At 37.3% G+C, this 20,302-nt stretch overlaps 1 protein-coding gene across 1 annotated transcript in view; it reads right to left on the bottom strand.

Annotated features, from left to right (window-relative positions):
* LOC134817856 (WD repeat-containing protein 13-like) overlaps positions 1-20,302 on the bottom strand; it is an 88,313-nt gene that overhangs the window by 10,683 nt on the left and 57,328 nt on the right. The window contains exons 9-10 of the mRNA XM_063827202.1: positions 8,247-8,362; positions 6,081-6,222 (exon numbers count right to left, since the gene is read on the bottom strand). Of these exons, the coding sequence (XP_063683272.1) occupies positions 6,081-6,222; positions 8,247-8,362 (258 nt within the window). The remainder of the gene's footprint in view (positions 1-6,080; positions 6,223-8,246; positions 8,363-20,302) is intronic.

Below are 20,302 nucleotides of genomic sequence, written 5' to 3'. Positions count from 1 at the left end.
GCTGCTTATGGGATTCGGTTATTGAATTTGATAATAGAATTTGTAGAATTTGGTCTTATATCAGGAAACAAAATTTGGTATTATTGTGTTAGAACAGGAAATATAATTGGTTCTTTTAACAGGTTATAAACTATAGAGATAACATAGCATGAGCAGGTTATGTAACTTGGTCATAGAACAGGAAACATAACTTCGTTATTGAACAGATAACATAGCAGGTCATAATATATTGAAAAGTTCCATAATTGATTTGTTTTAACTCGTGTAACGGCCTCATACCCGGCCCAACCATTCTGTTAATCCTAGTTATAATGTGCCATTCTGTAAATACAAATCACGAGTCCGTAACCAAGCAGCAGCATATTCATCCAGTAATATCCATTGTTTTCAATATCCATACGTTTCTCACAAAGGGTGGACATTTTCTCTAACTCAAAAGACGGAGACTAAAACGAGGGTGTGAACGGGGGTCGGAGCCTAGGGACTAAATAATGCAACACTTTCGATCAATGTTTCATTAACGGTTCGGATTATAGGAGAATTGATGACTTTTTATGGATTGAACGGTGGTGACTGGTGGGGGACATGTCATGTAGCCACTTTGCCGTGATGAATGACATTCAACCCTTTTATGACGTTAATATTTAAATTCTGAAGAAAGCAGCTCGGGACTTGGCCTTAATTACCCTTGTTACCTTGGTAGCTTTGTTTTGTATGCCCATTTAAACCTTGACAGTGACACTAGGAGACATCTTTTGTTAGGTGGCTTATCTTTTGTTAGGTGGCTTATCTTTTGTTAGGTGGCTTATATTTTGTTAGGTGGCTTATCTTTTGTTACTTAGTGAATTTGTGAGTAAGAAGGCTACGTCCACTTAGAGGGACCCCATGAGATGTAGCGTATCTTGCCTAAAGTTGTTACATTTCCCTTTACATTTTATAACAGTTGCAAATATTGCAAATAAATAGACTTAATGAAGGGGTGCCTAATTGTCTGCCAACTCTACTACAACTTACTGTCTATTATAGTGAACATGTATATAAGGTCTGAAGTAGAGGAAGCTAATAGTAGAGGTGACTCTACAACTTACTGTCTATAGTGAACATGAAGATAAGGTCTGAAGTAGATGAGGCTAATAGTAGAGGTGACTCTACAACTTACTGTCTATATTGAACATGAAGATAATGTCTGAAGTAGAGGAAGCTAATAGTAGAGGTGACTCTACAACTTACTGTCTATAGTGAACATGAAGATAAGGTCTGAAGTAGAGGAAGCTAATAGTAGAGGTGAATCTACAACTTACTGTCTATAGTGAACATGAAGATAAGGTCTGAAGTAGATGAAGCTAATAGTAGAGGTGACTCTACAACTTACTGTCTATAGTGAACATGAAGATAAGGTCTGAAGTAGAGGAAGCTAATAGTAGAGGTGACTCTACAACTTACTGTCTATACTGAACATGAAGATAAGGTCTGAAGTAGAGGAAGCTAATAGTAGAGGTGACTCTACAACTTACTGTCTATAGTGAACATGAAGATAAGGTCTGAAGTAGAGGAGGCTAATAGTAGAGGTGACTCTACAACTTACTGTCTATAGTGAACATGAAGATAAGGTCTGAAGTAGAGGAAGCTAATAGTAGAGGTGACTCTACAACTTACTGTCTATACTGAACATGAAGATAAGGTCTGAAGTAGAGGAAGCTAATAGTAGAGGTGACTCTACAACTTACTGTCTATAGTGAACATGAAGATAAGGTCTGAAGTAGAGGAGGCTAATAGTAGAGGTGACTCTACAACTTACTGTCTATAGTGAACATGAAGATAATGTCTGAAGTAGAGGAGGCTAATAGTAGAGGTGACTCTACAACTTACTGTCTATACTGAACATGAAGATAAGGTCTGAAGTAGAGGAGGCTAATAGTAGAGGTAACTCTACAACTTACTGTCTATACTGAACATGAAGATAAGGTCTGAAGTAGAGGAGGCTAATAGTAGAGGTGAATCTACAACTTACTGTCTATATTGAACATGAAGATAAGGTCTGAAGTAGAGGAGGCTAATAGTAGAGGTGACTCTACAACTTACTGTCTATATTGAACATGAAGAATGAAGATAAGGTCTGAAGTAGAGGAGGCTAATAGTAAAGGTGACTCTACAACTTACTGTCTATACTGAACATGAAGATAATGTCTGAAGTAGAGGAGGCTAATAGTAGAGGTGACTCTACAACTTACTGTCTATAGTGAACATGAAGATAAGGTCTGAAGTAGAGGAAGCTAATAGTAGAGGTGACTCTACAACTTACTGTCTATAGTGAACATGAAGATAAGGTCTGAAGTAGAGGAGATTAATAGTAGAGGTGACTTTACAACTTACTGTCTATACTGAACATGAAGATAAGGTCTGAAGTAGAGGAAGCTAATAGTAGAGGTGACTCTACAACTTACTGTCTATAGTGAACATGAAGATAAGGTCTGAAGTAGATGAGGCTAATAGTAGAGGTGACTCTACAACTTACTGTCTATACTGAACATGAAGATAATGTCTGAAGTAGAGGAAGCTAATAGTAGAGGTGACTCTACAACTTACTGTCTATATTGAACATGAAGATAAGGTCTGAAGTAGAGGAGGCTAATAGTAAAGGTGACTCTACAACTTACTGTCTATACTGAACATGAAGATAATGTCTGAAGTAGAGGAAGCTAATAGTAGAGGTGACTCTACAACTTACTGTCTATAGTGAACATGAAGATAAGGTCTGAAGTAGAGGAGGCTAATAGTATAGGTAACTCTACAACTTACTGTCTATAGTGAACATGAAGATAAGGTCTGAAGTAGAGGAAGCTAATAGTAGAGGTGACTCTACAACTTACTGTCTATATTGAACATGAAGATAAGGTCTGAAGTAGAGGAGGCTAATAGTAGAGGTGACTCTACAACTTACTGTCTATACTGAACATGAAGATAAGGTCTGAAGTAGAGGAGGCTAATAGTAGAGGTAACTCTACAACTTACTGTCTATAGTGAACATGAAGATAAGGTCTGAAGTAGAGGAGGCTAATAGTAGAGGTGACTCTACAACTTACTGTCTATAGTGAACATGAAGATAAGGTCTGAAGTAGAGGAAGCTAATAGTAGAGGTGACTCTACAACTTACTGTCTATAGTGAACATGAAGATAAGGTCTGAAGTAGAGGAGGCTAATAGTAGAGGTGACTCTACAACTTACTGTCTATAGTGAACATGAAGATAAGGTCTGAAGTAGAGGAAGCTAATAGTAGAGGTGACTCTACAACTTACTGTCTATAGTGAACATGAAGATAAGGTCTGAAGTAGAGGAAGCTAATAGTAGAGGTGACTCTACAACTTACTGTCTATAGTGAACATGAAGATAAGGTCTGAAGTAGATGAGGCTAATAGTAGAGGTGACTCTACAACTTACTGTCTATAGTGAACATGAAGATAAGGTCTGAAGTAGAGGAAGCTAATAGTAGAGGTGACTCTACAACTTACTGTCTATATTGAACATGACAAGGATGGTAAATGCGTTTTGGGGAGACTACGCGTAGATACTACGCATACGTATTTCCCGATGATAAATTACGTATTTCAAATTAAGTTGCAGTAACGCGCGAAGATATATATATAAATATTACATTATAGTACATGGAATCGTGGCCTAATTGGTTAATACGCTAGCTCCATATCATCAGATAGCGAGTTCGAGACTCGGATAGGATCATTTTTTCCCATACTTTTGGCAATTATGAATAACAAATGAATAACTAAAAATAACTCTGTAATATAACTAGCAAGGTGAAATGAAATCGTCTTCCGGCCGAAAAAATTATTATAGCCGTTTTAAAAATTTATTATAGCCGTTTTTTCTTTCCAGGCTGGATTCCTAGTCACTTTTTAAATGTATGCCACTGGGAAGTCCGTGTTAATCCGGTAACCGGTTTCAAAATTCAAGCAAGAGAGACTTGTGATCTTAGTCTGCGAATATTGTAATAGATAAAAATGCACTGGAACTGGGTCTCGGTTGAAAGTCTATTCCTCGAGGGAGGCATAACTGCTTTATACCCTTAGAAGCTCTGCTTTGCAGCAGACTGACTGATTGGTTGGTTCAGCATAAGAATAGCAAGTCGCTGCAGCGTTTTCATTCGAGCACCGTAAAGTCTCCAAAACGACTGTCAGTATTGCTACAGGGTGGGCCAAAAGTCAGTACCCATACGTTGGCCTTAATAGCTCAGTCACTGAGTGCCCAATTTAAATACTTCTTTCTGGTATGACTTAGTACCACCACTGGTTCGAGGAATTTGTCAACTCGAAAAATATTCGCGTTCATTTTTTTCAAATGGAGGTTCATTTTCATATTTATTTGATAGTTTGGATAGTCGGATCAAGCTAAATGTTATTGAATTGTGTTTGGCCATTCGAATTACGTTTGTCCTGAAAGAATTAGAACTGTAGCTTCTCAGATGACCGAGATATGAAGCATAACGAGTTTATTCATTACGTGTGATCAGGTGATTGGTTTACCTAATCACGTGATAAGGTGACCCCGTTAACTACCCCGTTAAACATTATGGGAATTGTTAAGGGTGCCCAATTAAGGTGTCGTGTCACGGTGTCACATAATCACCCAGTCAATTTTGTTAACGAGATACAGAAAATGCTTGATTACTTCGTCATTTCTAATCCGTTTTGCCTCATGTTTGAAGATCATATGCAACATTTGATAATCTACCGTCTCTGAAAAAATTAGGCGTTCAGCATGTTCAGAGAAAACAATATAGGTGTTTTAATATTGAATGGGCGTGGTCTAAAATATTCGAATTTTCAAATTTTGACGACGGAATCCTCCAACCAGTAGGTAAAGTATGCCATCTGCAAAGCAACAGCTCTCAAATATAAAACACGGCGGGGCTATTAAGGCCAACGTATGGGTACTGACTTTTGGCCCACCCTGTATATACCACTGAGCCAGCGACGCACGCGCAAATATCACTAATCTGTAATCACGTATTTCCATAGAGATACGCGCGTATTTTGAAAAATTTTACCATCAAAGAATTTAAGCGCCAAATTTTGCCGTATTTCACGTATTTCTTAGAATTTTTGAATACGGCGTATTTACAGGCGATTTTTTGACGTATTTACCATCGATGGAACATGAAGATAAGGTCTGAAGTAGAGGAGGCTAATAGTAAAGGTGACTCTACAACTTACTGTCTATACTGAACATGAAGATAATGTCTGAAGTAGAGGAAGCTAATAGTAGAGGTGACTCTACAACTTACTGTCTATAGTGAACATGAAGATAAGGTCTGAAGTAGATGAGGCTAATAGTAGAGGTGACTCTACAACTTACTGTCTATATTGAACATGAAGATAAGGTCTGAAGTAGATGAGGCTAATAGTAGAGGTGACTCTACAACTTACTGTCTATAGTGAACATGAAGATAAGGTCTGAAGTAGAGGAAGCTAATAGTAGAGGTGACTCTACAACTTACTGTCTATATTGAACATGAAGATAAGGTCTGAAGTAGAGGAGGCTAATAGTAGAGGTAACTCTACAACTTACTGTCTATAGTGAACATGAAGATAAGGTCTGAAGTAGAGGAAGCTAATAGTAGAGGTGACTCTACAACTTACTGTCTATATTGAACATGAAGATAAGGTCTGAAGTAGAGGAAGCTAATAGTAGAGGTAACTCTACAACTTACTGTCTATATTGAACATGAAGATAAGGTCTGAAGTAGAGGAAGCTAATAGTAGAGCTAACTCTACAACTTACTGTCTATAGTGAACATGAAGATAAGGTCTGAAGTAGAGGAGGCTAATAGTAGAGGTGACTCTACAACTTACTGTCTATAGTGAACATGAAGATAAGGTCTGAAGTAGAGGAAGCTAATAGTAGAGGTGACTCTACAACTTACTGTCTATAGTGAACATGTATATAATGTCTGAAGTAGAGGAAGCTAATAGTAGAGGTGACTCCACAACTTACTGTCTATAGTGAACATGAAGATAAGGTCTGAAGTAGAGGAAGCTAATAGTAGAGGTGACTCTACAACTTACTGTCTATAGTGAACATGAAGATAAGGTCTGAAGTAGAGGAGGCTAATAGTAGAGGTGAAGGATGTCCTGCCCTCACTGCTAAACTCACTACGGATCCTCCTCCAGGAATAGAAGTACACTTCATCCTTTTCAGCTGACACGTCTGAAATAATTAATTAATTAACTAATTAGTATTAGTTTAATGGTGAAGAGGGAAGTGTTTTAGATTAGGTTTGATGGTGATCATATTGTAGACATGATCACCATTATTCTACACTGGATTATCTAAGGACGGCTGCTGCTTAATATAATCATTACTAACTTGTATAATTCACACTAAACGTCAGCTAACGCTCATTAAAAATGATTTAAGTTATGATAACAATAAAATATCTTAAAGAGTGTTTAGATTCCAAATATTCTCATGCTATAGTAGAATTGGTTAAGTTCCTGGGTTAACTTCCCAAATGACTGGCTCCCTTAATAAATTAATAATACTCTTAATTTGATACGCCCGTGATGATCATTTATCATTATTATTAATTATTATAACTGTTATTTATCATTAGTAGTCGACACATTTCTTTCGCTATTAAACAATTTTCAAGCGACAATAGACACGGATTTAACTACTTTTCTAGTGGTATCTATTAAATTCCAATGAACTGACAGATTTTTTCCGCTTTATTTCATATCATAACCCTCAGTACCTATATGGTCTGATTCTAATGGAATTTTAGCAGGTAGGTATTAAATTTACAAGGCCCAAATATGTGACCCGGCCATTTTAATCGTCCACAAATTATGCCGTGAAAATTATTCGATTTACCAACACAAAATAATGTTATCAGTCGAGACTTTTTTTCACAGCTTCGAGGTGCTAATTTAAATTAAATGGCATCTTTTGTCTTGGATTTTTGGCAAGAATAAGCGTTCAAAATCTTCTGTATTGTTTCCTGCAAAAACGATTAAAATATTTTCACTGGCCGATTCAGGGCTCGTTAGGGTTAATTTGCCAACATTCACGTGAAATGTTTCTAGATCCCAATATTTTAAAAGAAATTCTTTTCATCGACGATTTCTTTACTCTGTAAGATGATATTTGGCAAGCTTCTTGCCGGATTCACAGGTAATACTAATGATTGCGTGTCCGGGAAATCCCGGCCTCATTAAAGTTGTTTTTCAGACCGTTTAATCAACATCCACCCTCCTCGCTTTTTTATTGCTTATTGAACTTCCGCCTTTCCCTTATTCTGATGAACAATTATTATACACATTTGTATTGTTCTTTATTTACCAATTAGTGAAAACTATATTATATTTAATTGACCACCAATTTTGCATCATCAAGATTATACAGATAAGAGTAATCAGTAAAAAATGTCTGATGTGATAATTTCATGGGATTTTTTTGCGCATTTTTGACAAAAAATCTGCACAGTATCCACATTTTGTCCTGCCAAATCAATCAAAATTCTAACACTGCAGGCCTATTCGTTACTCGTCATAATCACAATTTGCTGACAAAATTATACCCCACCAATTTCAATGTATGGAATGACTCCACCGACGTAGACAGGAGTTAAATCTATTTTCAAGGGTCTTAAATTACCTTCGCTTAGTGTGACACGACCACTTATATACAAATGAAGTGCTAATGAAGCCCAATATAGCATACACGTGCACAATCCTCCTCACAATAAACAAACCTCTTTACACCAATTTATTCCAAACTCGAGAACAATTTAACTGGAGAACAATCTAAGTTTAACTCGAGAACAATTTAACTCGAGAACAATCTAAGTTTAACTCGAGAACAATTTAACTCGAGAACAACAAAATTCAACATTATATATTACTGAATTTATTCATTGAAGACGTGTTATAGTCAAAGTGGATGGCGTAATTGTTTATTTATCGCCTTGCTAAATTGGTGCGTTACGGTTCTTTAACATTAGTTGTTTGTTTAACATATCGGTTGTTTAAGGCTCTTGTGCGAGAGTTTACTTTAGAGTTTTATTTAACGAAACGTTTACACTTATTTACACCAAATTCGAACCACAATAATCGCGTTTCGGTTCCCATGTAGACTTTCTTTTTTTTGTAAACTTAAAATACAATAGCATGAGTTCAATGCTATTTTTGTTGCTATTCTTTTTGAAAACATGTCGATTACAAAGCACTTACCAGCATGTTGACACTGACGGAGTATATCTGACCCTTGTTGTTGCTTGCCCAGAGAATACTGCTATTAGGACCGAACTCTAGACAGGTCAAACTGTTGCTAACTCGCTCCCTAGATCCTGTGGTGAAGGGTTAGTTAGAAGTATATAGTTATAAGAGCTTACTCTTAAACGTTTAAACATTCGTTTTTATGAAATTCAAAAGAAAATACCAGGCCCTAAAAATACGAATAGTAATATTTTTATAGTCCAAATATCATACAGTAAAGAGTATTATACCCAGTACAGTAAAGTGACAGTATTGACGAATATAATCAAAGCCATGTGACAAAATGAAATTGGGTGAAATTGAATTCAACGTGCCACACTGCCGGAGAGGTTTGTGTGAAATTGTGCATAATTGCATGGTTACATACTCTATTGCACGTGTACTGGGCACTGGCGCGTTATTGTGCACGTGTGAGCGTTTACTTTCTAGTATATTTCACGGGCATTTTCTCTTGGAGTTCTTTTCTTTCTTTCTGTTTTATATACAACGCCTGGTAAACACCATTATGCATCAAGCGTAGCTCCTTGTCCACATATACAGTACATGATCACACACAGAGACGAAAGACAACTAGACTGTGGGTCGGGCTAGCCTTAGCACCCGCCAAGCACTGACATTGCCTTGTAGCCGTCTATAATCAACCTCCGATCTATAATCAACCTCCCATGAATTCACCAAACTTAAACTAGTCGCCAATAACTGGCGAATAATATATATGGGGTCATTGGTCAATGAACTGTAGATTAATAATATATATGGGGACTAGGATCTGGAGCAAGGATCTGGAGCACCCTTTAACTTTCCTTTATGATCTAAAGAAACATAATCTGCATTACCGCGTTAGGAGATTACCCCGTGTAACTGTAGATTAATAGTGGCCGGTGCGGTATTGAGGATAATTATGGTGCTATATTGTGCTTATTTGTTGGTTATTTTAATTTAACAATCTTAGTCTTACTGTTTACTTGTTGGATATTTTAATTTTAAAAACTTTGGACTTGTATTATAGCCAGCTATAATTATAAGTACTAAGTAGCCTCTCGTAATTGCAATTCCAACTTACTCGGCAGCATACTTTAAGGGTCATGAAGGACTAAGGATCTGAAATAACTACTAAGGTTCGTATTTTATCTTGTAGTGGTAAACTTTAAGTGGGTGTCTCTTACAGAAAACACAGGTGTAGAGTGCAGCTGACACCCACATCCAGAAAGTTTTATATTTCCTCCCAGATGCGTTTTTTTAAAAATTCTGTGGCCCGCTCGCTTCGCTCGCAAGTTTGGGGAGGGGGCTGTCGGCGAGCGAAGCAAGTCGACGTGTCCAATCCAGCTGCGCAGCGAGCGAAGCGAGCAAGCTGTGGCAGGGGTCTGGGGGCGCAGCCCCCAGCAGGGTCCAGGGGCGAAGCCCCTTGGCGGGGGCTAGGGGGCGCAGCCAAGGGTGTTTTAGACGGCATTTGGCATTAAAGAAATTTGTAGGACAGCAATAAACTGGGATTGAAAAGAATCAAGTACTCACGTAAATTTGATAACTTCACAACAGCAATCTGCATTCTCCAATCAGAATATTTCACTGTGTTCCAAAACTGACAGGATGTTCCTCTTTGATTTTTATACAATCGAAATATTTTCTTCAAAAATTTCCTCAATTAATTTGTCTTCATTCCAAAAAATATTTCGAAATTTAGGAATTACTTCTCAAAAATTTCCTCTTTTTCTCCCGTTTTTCCTCCCAAAAAAAAATGTCCTCCCAGGCTGCCTGGCAAGATGGCGTGTTTCTGGATGTGGGAGCTGACAACCTTTAAGTACTGGGCTTCGTTGTAGTTTTTTTGGGATTTCTCACTAGTGGAGGGCAGCTGAATGCTCTAATTACGGGGACTGGTGTTGAACTATTTAATATCTTGGAAACTCGTGGAAACTGTAGAGTTTGCAGTGAAATGGTCGCCGGTATAATGAATTTTTAGGATTTAATATGGAAACTGGTAGAAGCCTTCGGATCAGGAGTTTAGGAGTCGCCGGAAAATTATTTTTTTGGATATTCTCATTTGGGAGTTGCAGTTAACTGTAATTGCAGGGCCTGGTACGATAAAATAATATGGAGATGTGCAGAAACATTCCAATTTGTAGGTTATATAGTCGCAAAGAAAATAAATCTTGGGATTTTCTCATTTGTGCATCATGCATGAGTCCTGACAGCTGTAACCCAGTAACCTGGTAAAACGTTCGAGCCCAGTGCGAAAATCTCTAATTGAGAAAATAATTCGTCAGCTGAGCATTGTAATCGAAGAGGCTGGTATTTAACGATATATTAATATGGAAACGGGAACCAAATTTCTGATGAGCAATTTTGGAGTCGCCGGGAAACTAAATTTTAAGGGGATTCTGAGGAGGCCATGTTATCATTTCAGCATTGCAGCTGCGCGTTGTAATCACAGAGGCTGGTATTAAGCGATCTATTAAAACTGATGGAAACTTTCGGGGCCAGTGGCGAAAATCTCAAATTAAAACCAGTGCACCAACATGTACTATATATCTAAGGGGCCATACCCCAAAACAGTGGTTTGTGCCGTCCAGACCAAATGACCTCATAGGCAGTTCAGTGACCTTCTAGCGCACCGTTTCCACACCAAAAAAAATTATTTTGAGAATACCTATTTTTGTAATCGAGCATTGCCTGGTTAAGAGTGCAATTTTCGGAAAAAATTATTTTGTGGTTGAGACGCTATAAGTTAATCATTTCTTGCGGTATCGGGTTAAAATTTTGCTCGCCGTTTATTCACATCTATGTCAAGATGTGTGTAAAATCTTGATATCGTATCTAAAAAAAGCTGGTGTTTTATGAATTTTTAAAGTCAAAAAGCTAAAATTGTCCTTTTCAGGCTTATTTTAACAAAAAGTCAGTCAGGGAAGATCGGATTATTTGATGCTTGACATCAAATTGTTTTTTGGCTTTGCAGATAAAAAATCACATTTTCTCCCATAACTTCAAAGGGAAGCATTTTAGGGTGTTTTGTTGTTCATAACTCATATATAAATGTGCTAGTTGCGGTTATTTTGCACCCTTCAAAAAGTCACTAGCACATTCCTATCAAAATTTTAGAAAAATCAGTAAATATTAAAAACGAAAAATGTGCCTAAATTTGTTGTTGGCTTTGAGGTCCAATAGATCAGAAGGTGAATGAGTAAAAACATTTTTGAGGGCATCAAAAACTGCGCCAGAATTCAGAGAACAATTTGATGTCAAGCATCAAATAATCCGATCTTCCCTGACTGACTTTTTGTTAAAATAAGCCTGAAAAGGACAATTTTAGCTTTTTGACTTTAAAAATTCATAAAACACCAGCTTTTTTTAGATACGATATCAAGATTTTACACACATCTTGACATAGATGTGAATAAACGGCGAGCAAAATTTCAACCCGATACCGCAAGAAATGATTAACTGATAGCGTCTCAACCACAAAATAATTTTTTCCGAAAATTGCACTCTTAACCAGGAAATGCTCGATTACAAAAATAGGTATTCTCAAAATAATTTTTTTTGGTGTGGAAACGGTGCGCTAGAAGGTCACTGAACTGCCTATGAGGTCATTTGGTCTGGAAAAATTTGGGGTATGCCCCCTTAACTTAATATTAAACTTTATATTAACAGTATGTTCATCGTGCATTTTCTATGATCCGAATTTATTAATAAAAAGTTTTATGGCATTTACAGTTGAACACGTTAATATAGTACCTGGTCTTCTATTGTACCTTGTCCTTTAAAGTTATTGTGTTACTTTACCGATTACAAAGATTGGCATTGCTACTAATTTTAATAAGAAAGCCGCTCGATTATGTTATAGTCAATAAGTTTCCCAATTATAATTGACGGTTACTTTGGTTGTTTTTGTTCGGTATCTGCTTCACCGAATTCGCTTTTATCTTGAGGTTCTTTAGTGCATAATTTATGATCATCGTGAAAGTTCACGACTCGTTTTCTCAAAACTTTGATAGGTCTTTGACACAAAATTAATCTGTTCCTCGTTCACGCCGTCGCTCCACAAAAAACCTAACGAATCCACACTTTAGAATCGATTTTTTGCCGGTCCCTGGTAGGTACGGATACAAGGATGATGATAATGGAGACGACTATAATAGTACTATAACTGAAGACTGTAAAAATACTGTATAAGTTTTATCTTAATAGCGGTGTTATTAAATTTCAATTTATTATTATTATTCTTATATTCGATATAGAAATGTGATTTTGTTGCAATTCGTGGAAAAAAATTTGTCGAAAAAACCCAGTGGAGTTTACAGAATAATGGCAACACTCAATCTAAACGGAGCTTTAAGAATCACATACAACTCACAGTTCTCAGTCTAAATGTCAGAAGAGTTAACGATAATTACCGTATTTTATAATGTCTCCTCTGTGAGTGGGTAATGAAATTGACTGTGATGTCCAGTGAACAACTAGTATAGCTGACACTGACTGTTATAATTATATGAGTTACAGACCTCAATTTTCAGATATAAGTTACAAGTTTCTTAGTTTAGAGCACAAACCTTCAGCGAAGTAAATTTCAGTATTGTGCTCGGCCGTATTATAGTAAACACCTTTTATTGACGTTTTCAAAAGTTTCTTAAAAACTAATTTTACGAATTGGATCAAAAAATCGATCATATGATTGCCGAATACAATACGATGGACATATCTACTGTAAATGTCAAATCCCGAATTGCCGTGCTACATGAAAAGTACGTGTTCTGTGCAACCCCGCGCGCCGACTGCTCCAGTTTTTAAAAACTAAACTTGGTCTTCTAACTAAGAAAACATGAATTTTTTATTCGTGCAAGGACTATAATAGTTCCACAGAAACCTAACAATTTCACCGACAGATTCACCGACAGATTCACCGAGATACGGAAATATAAAATATCTCCTAAGAATTCTGGATTATAAGAGAAGTAGGACGTGGTGATTTTTTTCCTTTTTTGCTGATGACATTGTTACTGTTACAACGCTCAATTTGTATGGGCTTTTAATTTGTAAGAGTCACATACAACTCACACATTCAAGCCTAAACATCAGAATAAACGAGTTTAAACGAGAAGTTTGTTAGTTCCGTCTTTATGGCTGTCCAATCAATGTGTTTATAGCTCCAGAGTCGAGAATATAAACCACGAGTTCAACTTGTAATATTCAATACTGTGCTCCGTATGGAACTCCTTTTAATTGTATCTATCTGTTTTTAAAATAATTATAAACGATTTTTTTAATCAAAAATCTGAAATAAGTATGGTTAGACGTATGTCGTATTCCCGATAAAATTCGTTTGATATCTAATCAATTTCAAGTAAATTTCACTTGAAGGGGATGAACTTAAGACGAGGTATCTTGTATTGTCTCTGCGAATAAAAATTCGTTCGCTAAAATAAATAATAACGTTTAAGTAAATTTCGCTAGAAAGCAATAAGTACTTATCTTTTCAAGAGAGCAATAATAATAATTTCTTGGGAAAGGTGTAATGGTTTTTAGGTAAAATTTCGCTAGAAAGCAATAATATATTTAAGTAAATTTCACTGGAGAGCAATAATGAGTAATGACTTTGACGTGAATTTCGCTAGAAAGCAATAACCACTTATCAATAAAGCAATAACATATTGTTATTAACAACATTTAGGTAAATTTCGCGGGAAAGATGTAATACTAATGGCTTTAAGTAAATTTCGCTGGAAAGTAACGATTACATTTAAGTGAATTTCGCGGAAATATAATAATAACTTTTAAGTAAATTTCTTTCGAAAGAATATGGACTTGACTGCAGGTGAAAGGTAAGAAGAATAGTCTTCACCTCATCCCAGATACTTTAGAATAAACGGATCTTGGAAGCAAATTGGCGTCGTCTCCCCAACCAAGAGTCCAATCCATAACCACAAGTCCACAGTTGAACCTAAATTTCACACACTGATGTTTCCCCGATTTCCGTGCTTTATTTGGAAAGTATGTACTTCTATCACCTCTCGTGCCTGAGTTCCCTGACTTGAGTCCTTGACTACAAAAACAAAAAACTTTATTTTAAAACACAAAGAAGCTCCACAGGTACATTTTCACACGTCAAATTTGAATTTTAGCTGCTTCTTCAAGTATTATATTCAAATAGGAAATACTGGCTAACAAGACGGGACTAACGACCTCTTCGTTACAAAAACGCCCAATTTCTACGGAGACTACAAGAATCACGTACTCAGCAGTCAGCTGCAAGTGTTGAACGTCAGAGCACAAAAGGAGGAAGTTTGTTTGTTCCATTATTTTGTCGCCTTAAAGACTGGCCCAGGTAACCAGGTAACCAGGTAAACAGGTAACCAGGTTACCAGGTTACCAGGTTGCCAGGTTACCAAGTGTTGAACGTCAGAGCACACAAGGAGGAAGTTTGTTTGTTCCATTATTTTGTCGCCTTAAAGACTGGCCCAGGATCTGGATTGTGATTGTCGCGGTGCTGAATATACATGAAACTGAATAGACATGACACTGCAACTACATATTAGTATTGTTAGATTTACAGCCCTTAATTTTCAGCCTGTCTACAGGTACAGTATAAAGTGTGCTGCAGTTGCAGTTTCAATATCGCACTTAGTATAGTCTTACAGTACACCTCTAATTTTAGTCCCTCAGTTTCAATATCGCACTTAGTATAGTCTTATAGTACCTCTAATGTTAGTCCCTCTGTTTCAATATCGCACTTAGTATAGTCTTATAGTACCTCTAATGTTAGTCCCTCTGTTTCAATATCGCACTTAGTATAGTCTTATAGTACCTCTAATGTTAGTCCCTCTGTTTAAATATCGCACTTAGTATAGTCTTACAGTACCTCTAATGTTAGTCCCTCAGTTTCAATATCGCACTTAGTATGTATTATAGTCTTATAGTACCTCTAATGTTAGTCCCTCTGTTTCAATATCGCACTTAGTATAGTCTTTATATAGTACCTCTAATGTTAGTCCCTCTGTTTCAATATCGCACTTAGTATAGTCTTATAGTACCTCTAATTTTAGTCCCTCTGTTTCAATATCGCACTTAGTATAGTCTTATAGTACCTCTCTCTCTTTCTTCTATTGCTTGCTTTTTTTACACCTATCTGTTTTTGTACACCTCTAATGCATCAGTTTCTTCGTATCCCCCTATATTTTCTCTGTATTTCTGTTCCCTTGTCTGCTTTAATGTTTCTGTTGACTGCGGCAATTAGTTTGGTAAACTGGCGGCAAGCAGTCAGTTCCAATATCTCACTCAGTGTTACTGCACTACACTTACTAGATCAGTTTGTTGGTATCTTGTGTCAGTTTCTCTCTATATCCCCTGTCTGCTTTAATCTTCAGTTGTCACTTTATAGTTGAGTGGAAAAGTGCTATTGCTGCAATGAAGTTGCTTTATTGTCTGTTTTCTGGCAAATTTTTGTAAATTTATGCATATTTATGCAAATTTTTTGTATAAGCAGCCTAAACATTTCCTATCAAATTTCAATGCAAATAGAGACAAGTTTTTTTACAACAAACAGCATACGTGCCCATATAATATATATTATAGATACTCGTAACAGTTTACATTTTGCCTATCACTTTATCTTATGTTCACGGCTGACCCTTTAAAATCTGCTTATTATGTTGTTCGACCTTCTGAAGATACAGAAAATAAATCTGTTACAAATCTCAGACAGAAAAATGGCTATGATATAGGCCCAACCGTTTGCACACTGATTAATGGCCCACCTTTGATCCGATTACCCATATTAATACCGGTGTTATCTTAGTTGGTCAATACGTATTCGCCGGTACGGCGGTACGGGTACGCGCGTACCGAGTTCTGGCCCCGATAGCGGTACGTGCGTACACGCACCCGCACCAGAAAACTCAAAAGTGAATTTGAATTTTTCAAATTTAAATTTACTTTATAATTACTTTTGATGACACTGTTTGATGAACTGTGTTATCTTTGCGGATGTGTAATTGTTCAATTCCATTTTTAATATTTACTATTGTATTTTATTTTGTCTCTGAGATAAGTGAATTCGTTTGCTTTTTAATTTTGGCGTACCCGTATCTGCACTGGGTACGGGTGCGCGTATTTTGCCGTATTTGCGCGTACCGACTGAAATTGTGGTGGTACGCGTACCCAAGTCAGCTTTTTTGACGTATTGACCCACTAAGGGTGTTATTAATAGCAGAGTTTGTGGCCACTAATTGGGAATCTAGCTAGGTACAGTCGGGACAATTCAATAGTTTACAAACGCGATCACCGTTAAAAGGATACTTAACACATGATATTCCCCATATATTACATGGATCCATTAACACAATGGGCGTTAAACGATATCAGATGGTGGGCTGATCGGTTCTGGGCGGGATTATCCAGCTTATAGGGTGGGACTATCCAGCTTACAACCTTGTTCACTTAAGTACCCAGCATCCACACAACCGTGCAATCCGTGCTATCGGTTAAAGTGGCCGGTAAATATTTTCCAAAAATAATGTCGTTTATAAGAAACGTTTTGGCTACATTTCAATCCAAATATATCGGATAACGAAGGCAAGCGTTTATATTAGAAGCCGAAGGGGAATTTTTTAAGGCGTGCATGCCTCTAGATAAAAACATTAGACGCATCATCAATAACTGCCAGTCTTCATTCTGTTAAAAACCTATTTTTAAATAACACACTCAACGTTGTTCTGTCAGGATTTTTAGTCACTAACTAATCAATAATATGGGGGGGGGGGGGGGGTCCTTCATAACATCTCCTCTCGTCTGTACGTTTCATTAATTGTCTTGAAGAAGCCGGCATGTCTTATTCTAACAGCTCTGAGACTTCTGAGGTGGAGACTATGTTGACTTTGATACAGTAGATAAGGGTAATGAGGGTAACCAGTAGATTAATATATGTATTTGGTTGCTTCAATGTCTTGCTGCAGTTTTCTCGGAAATTGTTGAGACTTTTTTGCAGACAAGAAATGCGGCCGCTTTCGCGCTGGGCACTCAGAAGCGGAGGTATTATAGTATTATAAGCATGCAGATATGGCAAAGAGATAGGCCGAGCGCGTCAGACCTTCTAGTTCTAAAGTTCTGATGGTAATGATATGCACGGTATCCTAAATATTTACTGATAATTGGGAATATATTAGTGATATTTGGAATAATATATTAGAGATATTAACATCCAGGTACGTGAGCAATTTGGTAGTCGATTGACACACGTACTTATAGTTAACACACGGTTAACAGCTGGCATACCTCATGCACGTGCGGTCCATTAACGCAAAAGGCGGGGGATCGTCTTGCTTGTAATATTCATTGTTTTTATCTAGAAGTTCTTCAAGTACTAATTGATGGCTACCAGCTTTGATGTTGTCGAAAGGCCAATGTAATCTTTCAGTTTCAAAAATACAGGAAACAATAATCGAATGCAAGGAGAAACAGTTACAGGCAGTGCATACTGCTGTAAAGGACACAGTTGAGAATCAGATACAATCGTACAGCGACACGGTCCAGGAAAACGTAATTGTCCGTCAACCTGAAAGTCCAGACTCTAGTTACCCCGGAGACATTGCAGGGAGGGGATCAAAGCAAGAACAGCATGGTTTTTGGCTTGCCTGAAGAAACTAGCGAGGATTTTTTTAACGAAGACAGTCGAAGAAGTTTAGCTCAGTCTTTTTTAGTCTAGACCGCTCATTGCAATGGAGGATAGAGTTAAGAAGAAGTTTAGCTCAGTCTTTGTTAGTCTAGACCGCTCATTGCAATGGAGGATAGAGTTAAAGATAGACTTCTTGTTGAGAACCTACAAGAAGAAGAATACTGAGCCAGACAAGCACTACTACATCAAATGAGGGACAATTTATACCGAAGACAAAGCAGTGAAATGAGTGCGGTTTCACAATTTCATATTTTGCTATTAGAGTATTAGGGACATAAATATTTGAAGAGGATGGAGACTTGTCTCATTGTGCTCAAGTGATATGTTGAGTTATGTTATCTGGCCATTGGAGCACACAAAAAATCTTTGCAATATTTTTCAGATGAGGTTTATCTCTGTTGTAACGCGTTGATCTACACAGTGCAGTGCCCTAACGAGGGATTGTTTTTATTCGTTTTTCAGTTTATTAGTCTTGATTAAAACCAGGGCACCGTCCCGGTTTGCAAAATAAATACGTACGTGGTTACTGTGGTTACTGTGGTTACTGTGGTTACTGTACGTGGTTACTGTACGTGGTTACTGTGGTTAATGTGGTTACTGTACGTGGTTACTGCGACAGTCCAGTTAATGCTATCGATATTGTCCGATTTTCTAATGATACAATAAATTCTCAATATTACCAGATTAGGATATTAATATAGAGGTACTGAGGTACGTAGGGTTACAGCAAGGTTGGTACGTCAGTTTGCTCGGCAATTTGGTAGTCTATCAACGGATACTTAACACAGTTAAAAGAGTACTTTGCACATGTGGTTCATTAAAGTTGTAGGGCGGGATATTGGTCCAGCTTGTAGTTATTAGTATTGGAACTTAAGTTCTCCCGTAGTCACAATCTGGTCACAATCTGGGTTTACAACGTGTATCAACAGATTGGTATATCGTGCTATATTTTTACATCATTATTATCATTCTTATCACACAGGCTTAGCACACGGTTGACACACCTTATAAAAGTTACTTACCCATGCACAATGGGTGGGATGGTCCAGCTTGTATTTTTAGTTATTTTCCATTAAAAGTATTGTACGTGGCCACTTAAAGACGCTCTACTGTGACGTGTTCGTAACCAACCGATCATTGAAGAATATTCAATTTTCTGAGAAATTCTTTTATAAGAGCAAGTGCTATGCTTGCGTGACGCATGTATCCCAAGTTTTTCAAACCCCAAACATTAAAGTTTAAGGGGCATAAGTGAATCTATAAATAAAAAATGAATGGATCTTCAATAAAAGGGCTCCAGTTTACGTTTTTGGTTACCATGATATTTTCTTAAGTGTTTTCAAGTAATTTAGGCTTTTAGGGTTAGAGACAAGTCGTAAACAATTTTTAATGGCTCTCTCGCAGCTGTTCTACGTTATTGTCTCACTGCACAGTTTTCTTGGAAATTGTTGAAATTTTTAAGAAAAATAGTGCATGCAGTGGGAATGCAGTTGCTATAAAAGGGTGGGGCGAGCAGACTTGTGGTTACAATTTCTTAATTCATTTTCCCTCTTTTACTTTACTGACTTCCTCTGAACGAAAAATCTTCAAATGAATGTTCTTAATGGGAGATTATGCGAGGATGAAAAGTAAGCGCGAGCTCACAAAGGGATCATTCGACCAGAAAGTCTTTGAACAGGTGCTTCTTATTACGACAGAGGATACAGTCAACCTGTTGGCATAATACCGGATAACACCTCTATTTTATGTGAATTAAAATGCCTCCCATAATAACATGATAATATGGAACCCAAATATGATAACTATTTTGTGATCTCAGTCAATAGTTTAGCACATAATTCACATATCCTCAACAGCACTGTACCAGAACGTAGCGTATTATACCTGTACAGAACACACAGATGTCGCTGATCCTTTAGTTACGTACTCTTTATGGTCCAGAGTCAAGATCATGTTCAGCAGTATTTTTTAAGACGACTTTTATTGGGTGAACATGTAACTCCATAGCAACTGTAGCACGTGTAGCACGTGCCGCGCGAGCACGTGCAGCGCAAGCACGTGCAGCGCAAGCACGTGCAGCGCAAGCACATGCAGCGCGAGCATTGCAATATTATTGGTCAGCTGAAACCAGAACCCCGGGTCTGCGACTCTGCCTGACATTATTGAAAGGGATATAGCCACTGATGTATTCAACTAGCGTTAAAATCATGGTCTTATCACAATTTTAATCATGATCTTGGTAAATTTGACGTAGATTTGAGGCAAATTCTAAAAATGAGTTATTTTTGGTGTGATATTGACAGTGTCTAGCCAGGTTTCTCACTATCTCTCATTTAAGTAGGGTAACTAC

The sequence above is a fragment of the Bolinopsis microptera genome, chromosome 7 (genome assembly GCF_026151205.1).
Source record: "Bolinopsis microptera isolate Bmic1 chromosome 7, MBARI_Bmic_1.0, whole genome shotgun sequence".
Taxonomy (NCBI): domain Eukaryota; kingdom Metazoa; phylum Ctenophora; class Tentaculata; order Lobata; family Bolinopsidae; genus Bolinopsis; species Bolinopsis microptera.
This window is presented reverse-complemented; position numbering and strand designations above follow the sequence as displayed.